Genomic DNA, 10,140 nt, shown 5'->3' with positions numbered 1-10,140 from the left:
CCTAATCAAAAGAGAGTCAGAGAGACCAGTTCTCATTCAACTTCTCCACTAGCAGACGCCACTCTGCCACGGAGCTCTGTATACAGCAGCAACCTCTGCTGGAGAGAAAAGTAGGCTTCTGTTTCAGATCATTAGCTCAAACCTATTTTGAACTGGGAGAACTCAAAGGTTAGATCTCTCTCATTTCCTATTTAACAAAATCAAATTAAAACCGTTATGGTCAAGGTCTTAAAGATGTGCGAGCCTTATCAAGAATATCCTTTCTGATTTTTGGATAACTTGGATGTGCTTCAAGAACCTGTAAAAAAAAAAAAAAAAGAACTTGTAAGTAATAAACAAATGAGCGTCAGAGGTGAGGGTTCATTGTGCTAATACTATAGCACTTTTCAAAGGTAGATGTATTATGATGACTCATTTACAGTAATGAATAGTATAGTATGAAAATCACATATAGAAATATAACAGATATGGTTGCTTCCTTAACAGATGAGTTGCAGAAAAACTATGTATCAATAATTTTAAATCCTTTTGTAATTTACCTACTTATTTGTGATATTTGATAAACTCTTGGAGAGTGGTTTTTAACTAGGAGCACACATCAGATTTACCTGAAGTGATTTGAAACATACAGATTTCTGTAAGTCTACTGAGTCTAGACTGAAGGGATGTTCTTTGTGTTGTTGTCCTACTGGGCTGAACCCAGTGGTGTTCTCTCACTAAGTTATGCCCCCCCCAGCTTTTTAATTTTTTTTTATTTTGAGACAGGTTCTTGTTAAGATGCCTGCGCTGGCCTTGAACCTGTAAGCTTCCTTCCTGCCTTAGCCTCCAGTGCCCAACTGAGATACTCACTTTTAAAAAAAGAACTCCAGAAATGACTCTAATATATAACCTTACCTTAATGTACAACCTTAACTCTCATAAGAAACACTTCTGAGAGAGAGACTCAGTAATCAATAGCAATTATTGAGGCAAATAATTTGAAGTAATGATGCTGACACACAGCTATCTGTATTAAGAGAAACCAAAAAATCCTGCTCTAACGAGTTTTTCTTGGAGGTTTCTGCAATGTTTAATATAATGCCTGATATAGAGTATCAATGGAATAATGGATTTACCAAAGAACTCTGAAAATTCTGTAAGTGAAATTTCAATATTTATCATTTTTGTAGGGAATGAATTATAAAACTATAATTTAGTAAGTTCTAAATTACAGAATACCTTTTATCTCTAGTATATAAATTTGAAATACCTAGTAAACAGGTTTAAACCCATTCCCAGTAACCTCTACTTGAAACAAAGATCTGCAGAACTTCTACTGTCTTCAAATGGCTTCCAATTTAAGTTTCATTTAATATGTTTCTCCCATGAACCTCTGTCTAAAAAAACTGTAGTATGTGAGCCCCTCAAAATATATCTATTTAGGTAAATTTTATTATTTTCTAAATTTTAAACACTGATAAGATCTCCAGAATACATTAATAAATTATTTAACCAAAAGATATTCTCTACTTCTATTCTTATACTTCTTAAGATTAACTAAAAGCAGGAAAATATGCATCTGAAAATTTTTATTTTAAATTTAGATGTTTACCTGGTGACATATGTCAATTGCATCCACATATCTTTTTGCTTTCAAGTAATTAAATGCCAGTTTGTATCCTGTTAAAATAAAAAAAATGATATAGTGAGCATACTGCGGGTATTATTTCCCCCCTTCCTGTTGACTTATTCATTAGGAAAGTCAGAATAAAGGCTATTGACTGTCACTATAAGGAGAAATGATGTGATGGCAGAAAGTTGAGTGAAATGAAAGGGCAAGTAAAAGAGAAAAGGAGGCTGGACAAAAAGATCACAGTGAATAGAATATATGGTTGGGTTAGATGACTGACACCCCATAGGCAGGGTTTCTGTAACTTACTAGAAGCATCTCATTTAGAAACTCAACCTAGGTCAGTAAATGAGGAGCACAGGGCATTCAAATAGACACGGCTCTTCATTTTCCTTCCTAGTAAAGATTTATTTAGCACTCAATACATTAGGCAAACTGATTTCTATAGTCATTAATTTTACATTCTACTAGAAAAGAAAGTACACTATTTGAAGATTACATGAATAAATGAATAATTTCAAATCTGAGATAAATACTATGAAAGAAAGATCTAAGCCAAGATCCAAGCCGGGAGTTCTAATAAGGAACCTGAAGCAGGAAGGAAGAGGTGTCACGGGATGTTTCAAATCTGAAGAACAAGGCACAAGGAGCCAGGCTGGGAATCAAGAACTGGCTCATGCAGAGGAACTTGCATGCGTCCAGAACAGTGGTAAGACATTTGAGAAACCAGGGAGCCTCAGAGTTGTGGTGAGAAAGCCAGGCTGAAGAGTAAAACACAGAGAGGCTGGGTCAGTCCTCAGATGTTCCACATCGATGACCAGTGGGAATAATCACAATTACTGATGCAGAAATGTTACTCTCCTAGTGCTGATAATTAGAAAAAAGCTTTAGGATATTCTTAAATGACTGTAGTTGTTCTGAAAGAATACCGTAAGAATAAAAAACAAAGGAGTAACAGTACTATAACACTATATAAAATAATATGTAATGATAAATATTTCACTTTATATTGTAGGAACAGGATATAGGAGAGTGGAGGCTGCTCGTGGACTCCAATAAAAGTACCAGAACAAATTTATAAAGTCTCAAACAAATATTTAAAAAGAATTACTGATGAGCCGGGCGTGGTGGCGCACACTTGTAATCCCAGCATTCGGGAGGTTGAAACAGGAGGATCGCAGTTCGTGGATAGCCTCAGCTATTTAGTGAGGCCTTTGCAACTCAGTGAGACCCTGTTTCAAAATAAAGAATAAGAAAATAGGGCTGGGGATGTAGCTCGGAGGTAGAATGCCCCTGGGTTCCACCCCCAGTACCAAAAAAAAAAAAAAAAAAAGAATTACTGGCTAATATAATCAGATGGTACTAAAAATAGGAATTATCTAAAATTCACAAAGTTTATATACATATATATTTATCTTTAACTCACTTATATACATACAAATACATACAGAACTACCTGAGATAAAAATAAGTTTCAGAGCTAAACTCAGTTATTACCAAGGAATTCTAAAATGTACTAATATACTGTGACCTTTAAAGGGAAAACAATTTAAGATATGATGCCAAACATTTATGTGAGAACTAATCAAAAAGTTCAAGCTTTTGGTTTATAGTTTCCTGACTAGCTTTGCAACCTCAGGCAAATTGCTTGAGCTGTCATCATCAAGTTTCCTTATCCAAACCATGGGGAAAACAATTTTTCTCTCTCTCAATATAATTTTTAAAGCTCAAATAGTACACATGCTTTGAAATGCTTAAAAACTTTGAAATGCTTAAAATTTAAACACATAAATATCAGCAATTTCATGTGCAAGCACTAAATTAGAATCACATTGTTTTAAGATTGAAAGAAACTTGGTAGGTCATCTAGTGCAAAAAAAAATTTAGATAGAAAATAAAGGGTTAGAATAAGAGCAAGAAACATACGCACTGCAGCTGAAGTACACCTGTCCGAGTCTGAAGAATTCAACTATCAGGCATCAGGAAAAAACAGACAGAGAAAAGGAATAATGTAGTCTTGTGTCTACCATGGAATCTGAGAATGGGTGTGAAGAGAGAAATAAGAATGGGTCCTTCTTTCACTGGATCTCAGTTATTATGATATATATCCATACTAGTGGTATATATACGCTGTGTGTGTATGTACAAAAAATATCTATGAGAAACGATCACTACAGCCAGCCAATTATCCTTACCATCCTGCTGCCTTTTACAGTGACAATACTCAATTCTGAATTCTATGGAAAGAGTATGAGCATGGGTGTAGGGGTCTCCTGAAAAATGAAAAGGGGAAATGCATTGTTCATTTGGCCAGGTGGGGTGAAGTACTGGGTGCATTGATAATCCTAAGGAAGAAAAGGCTTGAGAATCTCTCAGAGAAACTCTTCTCAAGTGAAGCTGGGGGAACTGACAAGAGTAATCTATAAAACACAATGATGATGCAGTAAAAGAGCTAGTGAGTCGGAGTCTCTGCGTTTGATGATGCTTGCCAAGGAACAGAATATATCAATCATTTAACCTCCAGCTGCATTCCTCCCAGTGAATCAAGTGTCAACATTACATGCCTTTTAAGGATATTTAATAAAGTTTTCTGTTGCAAGTGGACTTTATTCTTTAGGATTGCGCTGGTTCGGAGCCAGCCTTGCTGGCTTGAGACCCTGTTTCCAAATAAAAATATAAAATAGGTCTGGGAGTGTAGCCCGGAGGTAGAAGGGCTTCCAGGAACCCCAGTACCACCAAAAAAAAAAAAAAAAAGTGTACTACCTGGAAATAATGACTAGTATAAAAATGATTAGTTCCTGTGTTTTAGGCAAATCGAGTAAAAATAACAGACCCCAGAAAAACACATGGTGAGAGAAAATCTGAGCTGATGCTAGTCAGTGTGAAGTTGACCTGGACCACAATAGATATTGTGACATGGCTGCCAATAGAAACAGATGCCATCTTAGGCTAAATTCTCAACTAAAAAATGCCTAATTAGAAGAGAAAAGGACCTTCATTATGCCCACAATAGCCAAATATATTTGAGAACATATTCACTAATGGAACAACAGGTCAGATGAAGCATAGACAATTAAAACAGCATTTTCCACACTTGTCTTTTTCTTTTCTTTTCTATTTTTTTTTTAAAATAAAATAACCACTATGATCTCACCAAATGTTCCAAAGCATAGCATGGAAAACACTATTTATGGGTGTCCAAAGGTCAGAAACAAGGAGGATGAAAGACTCCAAATCAAATCTCAGGAGGAAGAGACAAGTAACTGAGGATGGCCTTAGGAGAGGCAGAAGGAAGTTTGCAATTGAAGGGCATTTATCAATGAGGGGGAAAGAACTCTAGATTGCTTCAGAGATCAGGTGGAGAACTGGGCAGTTCTAATGGAGCATATTTCAGCTTAATATAAACAAAGAGAAGATCATCGGATGAGCTCCTCCAGGATGTAGGGTGAGGTAGTCACTAAGTAAATTCCAGATGCCATGGGGCAGTTAGGGACACTGTGGACGAGCATTCCTCAAACGAATAGTCTACAGGAACTGGAAGGTGTTCCTTAATGCTCAAGAGAAAAGCAGTATCTTATGGTCAAATAATTGTGGGAAACATGGTTTATCAGTGAAACCTTTCACCATGTGCGTGACTGCTTAGCAGCTTTGAGACAATTTGTAGTAAGGAAAGCTGAGTGACCTGACTTCATACGATGTTTGCTTAACTTGTTTGACAATGAGACATCGTCTTTCCATAGCTGCTAATATTGTCAAAAGAGCAGAGTCAAGGAAAAGGGCAAAATTAGACTAGGTATCTTTTAAGGTGACTAAGGATAAGTCTGGGTCTTAGAAATTATACTTGATTAGCAGGAAATAACTTACTATGAATATAAAATTTATTCTACTGACAAAAGAAGTTGGCTCAATATATATTTTTTTTTCTGAAAATAATCAATTGTATTTAAATGAAGACTTACAAATAAAGTGAAATTTTCCCATGAAAACCTGATGTCTAATTTAACTCACCCACTGCTGGATTTGTCTGATTGCTGTGTTTCCAAGCCATCTCATAATTTAAGGCAGCATCTGTATATGTTTGCTCTTTTTCCATAATGTAGCCCATGTACTCATAAGCTTTGCAGCAAGACTGTAGAGCAGTAGTAGACATATCATTAATAGGAAGACCTTGATACCACTGAGATTTTACAGGATGTTAATAAGTACAAAGATCAATCATATTAATCCATCTAAATGGTACATAAAACAATGGTTTTCAACTCTGAGTTTGCAGTAAAATTATTTTTGGAACTAAATGAGTAATTCTGATGCCAAATTCCCATTCCAAGCCTTTCATAATCAGAATTTCTTTTTTAACAGAATCAGAAATACAAATTAGGGTAGACATAATTTATGCATATACATTATGTTTTCTTATAATTTCAATACACACAAATGCAGAAATAAAAAGTATAGTGAACCCATAACACCTTTAAAACTTAACTCATGACTAATATGACTACTCATGACTACTCTTGTTCTCTACATTATCAGAAAAAAATCCTCAGATACTGTATCGTTCTTCCACACATGTCAGTATGCCTCTTTAAAAGATGAGGACTCTCTTTAACATAGTCATAATTACATGACACACAAAAGAGAAAAAGTATATCCCTATATTCATATTTTAGGTACATTCCTCATGGGTAATGTTTTTAATGTAAAAATTGCGTGTGTATGTGTGTTTGTGTGTATATATATGTGGTACTTGGGACTGAACCCAAAAACATTCTATGTCCAAGCTATAACCTTGGCCTTTTTTTTTTTTTAAACTTTTTTGTTTGGAAACAGGATTTGGAAACAGGATGTTACTAGGTTGCCAAGGTTGTCCTCAAATCTATGGTCCTGTGCTCTCAGTCTCCCTTGTACTAAGACTTATACCTAGGCTTATATCACCATGCCTGGCTTTCCTTTCTTTTCAAACAAGGTCTGGCTAAATTGCTGAGGCTAGCCTTGAACCTGCTATCATCTGGTTCTCTGTTCTCAGCTTCCCAAGGCCTGAGATTTTACCTAGCTATTTAACATTTTTATTTATTATTATTTTTGATTCAGGGCCTCACAAAATTGCCTAGGCTAGCTTTGAATTTGTGATTCTCTGCTCGGCCTCTTTAGTAGCTGGGATTATAGGCAGGCACTATCATAACCCAGTTCATATTTTTTCATTTTTTTATGGCTAGATCTGCCATTTAAATTTTTTCTTTTTTTAAATAGTTTTATTTTCCTTGTCTTGCTTCCTTGTGAATTACATGTTTTATTTTTATTTTTAATTATTTTTATGTGGATCATATTGGAAAAGGCATACATTCAGACAGTGCTTGGTGCCCCTCCCCTTGCTTCCCCTTTCCCCTTCCCAACAATGAGTGTCCAGATTGACCATGCTCCACTCACACTTATGCATATATTTGAGCGTAGCTCCTCCATTAATCAACCTCAGCCTTCTTTCTCTCCTACCCTTGCTTTCTAGCTTTGCTGAGGTTTCCCTCCATTATCTAGAGTCCCTCTGATATCCCTAATAACTTCCTAGCTGGAATTATAGGCAGACACTATTATACTCTGGTTCATTTAATATTTTTATTTTTTCATTTCTTTTGATTTTTTTCAATCTAGTTAAATTATTTATCTTGATTTCTGCTAAATTATTTATCTTGTTTTCCTTGTCTTACCCCAGTCCTAATCCTACCACAGGTACTGTGTATCTTCCATTAAGAGGCATAGAATGTTTGATTCTTTTCATGAAATTAAGTCCATTCACAATTTATTAGCTAGAAAATGTCTATAAAATGAAAAATGTTTCTGTCTACTATCTGGTTACCCAATAGTATTGTTCATTCAAACAACAACAAAAAACAACATAAATGCTTAAAATTTTTCCCATTTTCTGTTAGCTTTAGAAACAACAGTTTATTAGCATACTGGAGAGGTAGGCAATTAGATTCATTCTTTCTTTCTTTGTGGTACTCAGGATGGAAGCCAGGGGCATACTACTTCTCAGCTACACCCCCTAGCCTAATTTCCTTCTCTTATTTTGATATGGGGTGTCGCTAAGTTACAGAGTACCTCACGAAGTTGTTGAGGTTGACCATGAACCTGCAATCCTTCTGTCTCAGCCTCCCACGTACTAGGATTATAAGTCTAGGATTATAAGCCCCCCTTTCTTTTTCTTTTTAAATTTTTATGAAGGCATGGATTTTGACATATTTGGTGTGTTTCAATCAACTACAGTTATCATTCCTATTGGTACTTAAAGTACCCAACTCTGGCCCTTGGGGGTTTCTTCATGTTGGCTCCTGAGTCCTTCACATGACTCTAATCATCGGTGATAGTTTCCTTGCCATCTGCTGTGACAAGAAAATGTAGTGCCATCTTGTACATTTCCTGCCCCAAATCTGGATGATTTCCATGTTTTAATTATTTCAGTTCTTAAGCTTTAGTTCTGGAATCTCATGCTTTAGTATCAACATGTCTCATATTTGTTTAAGCCAAACAAAGGTTCTGAGGTAGCTGCCATGTTCAGAGATGGTACGTGTTCCAGCACACTCAAGTCTGTCTGCATCGACACCTTAACTCCTCTGTCCATGGGCTAAGCATGTAAGGCTCAACTATTTAGTGCTTTATATTTTAAAAGTTTATGAATGACTATTCTCTGTATTCAAGGCCAATTTAACTTAAAATTGACATAAACAATCATGTAAAATAGTCTATAGCCGGGCATGGTGATGCACGCTTGTAACCCCCACACTTGGGAGACGGAGACGGGAGGATTGCGCAGGTTCTAAGTCAGCTGCACTGGCTTAAGAGACCTTGTTTCAAAAAAAAAAAAAAAAGTATAAAATAGGTCTGGGAGTGAAGCTCGGAGGTAGAAGGGTTTCCAGTACCACCAAAAAAAAAAAAAAAAAAAAAAAAAAGTCTATAAATTGACAAATGACTGGATGTTTTAGGTTTTTAAGTTCCTAAGAAAGTATCCTAATAGTACTAGATAATCATAATTCCTCGTTAAAAAGCAAATGACCTATTTCATAACCTAATTTTCTCAGAGAATAAAACATTTATTGTGATTAAAATTGTGAATTAATTGGTATGAATATGTATAGATATTCTCAAGGTTCTAAGTTGAGTACAATTATTTCTCAAAAGACAACATAAATCAACTTTCAAAACTGTAAATTAAGATATTGCTTTTTGTGATTAGACACCAAACTGTTAATAAAAAAACTTTACATTCTATGAATTTGAAAATTTTCAATTTTATACCTAAAGATAAGGACTTTTTATTAAATCGAATAAAAAAGTGATAAGACTTTCCCCTGCAAAATATATTATGCATAGTGGATTCTAATAATGTGGAAATGACATGCAGCTGCAGAAAATTCATCAAGAGTATTTCTTAATAGGAGGGACAGACGCCTAAAATTAATGTTCTGCAATTTTCATTAGTTCTGGGATGAGAAGGGTAATCATTGGCAAATGCTTGACATTCCAGAAACATTTTGTGTAACTAGGGCATCACCGCAGCTGAAACTTGAAAATGCATAAATCTTTTTTCTTTACTTTCAAGGGCAAATAGTTTCTTCCTTATTATTGTTTATTTGCTGATTGTGGCAAGAATAATCAATATTCAAAATAGACTTGAGAATCATTGGAAATGCTCAACACCTTGTGTTATCATGTTATATAGGAAGTTTATGTAACAAAGATTAGCAATTACTTTTCCCTCTTCAATCACCTACTCTGTTATGACGCAGGCACCGTTTCAGGAGTTCTTCTGCCATGTCGTATTTTGCTGATTGAATATAAATATCAGCAAGAAGCAGCCAACTCTTCTCAAACTCTTCAGCATCAATAGGATTCCAATTCATTTTTGCAATCCGCTTCAGCTGGTTTCTAGCTTTTGGAGTCTGTTTCAAGATCATATGAGCTGTTGCCATTCCCAAGAGTGCTGGGATATGATCCTTCTGTCAGAAAACAAAATGTTAGACCACTAGATTCACAATATAAATGTCTTCTGCTTAACAGAAAAGCACGTGAAAAGAAGGAAATGCTATCTAAGAACTGATCCTGGCTTCTATTTCTGGTCTCATTCCAGCTATAACTATGATTTATCATCACTATTTAATACATCAGGTATTCACAAGCTGCCATGAAGAAGCTTGATCGTGCATTCTGTGGGCAAAATGAATCAATAATTATGCTGATGCCATAACCATATAATTCCAACAATCAATCCGACTCTATTGATGATATAACTGTCTGCCTACTTTGGTTTTATATAAGAACTGAAGGAAGGAAAAATGCATTTGAGTGTAATTCTTATTTAGCCATTTTTATTTCAGATTTAACATTTTTCCTCTTTGATTCTTTCTCCTTAACCAGGAATAACAGAAATATTCACCTGCAAATGCTAGTCCTTACTTGTACTGACTTATATTGTTTCTCCTTCCTTAACCTTTTATTAAAAAACCCCCTCTTTTCTTAATAATGTTTGACCAATAAAA

General features: G+C 35.3%; 1 protein-coding gene across 1 annotated transcript in view; it reads right to left on the bottom strand.

Annotated features, from left to right (window-relative positions):
* Positions 1 to 220: 220 nt before the first annotated feature.
* Positions 221 to 10,140, bottom strand: part of TTC21B (tetratricopeptide repeat domain 21B) — a gene marked incomplete at both ends in the record, with an annotated part of 67,185 nt that continues 57,265 nt past the window's right edge. Inside the window, 4 exons of the mRNA XM_080690101.1 lie at positions 221 to 298; positions 1,592 to 1,659; positions 5,618 to 5,738; positions 9,376 to 9,600. Of these exons, the coding sequence (XP_080546227.1) occupies positions 221 to 298; positions 1,592 to 1,659; positions 5,618 to 5,738; positions 9,376 to 9,600 (492 nt within the window). The remainder of the gene's footprint in view (positions 299 to 1,591; positions 1,660 to 5,617; positions 5,739 to 9,375; positions 9,601 to 10,140) is intronic.

Source organism: Muscardinus avellanarius (assembly GCF_963383645.1).
Source record: "Muscardinus avellanarius genome assembly, chromosome: 2".
Lineage (NCBI taxonomy): Eukaryota > Metazoa > Chordata > Mammalia > Rodentia > Gliridae > Muscardinus > Muscardinus avellanarius.
Note: the sequence above shows the minus strand (reverse complement) of the source record. Positions and strands in the feature narration are given on the sequence as shown.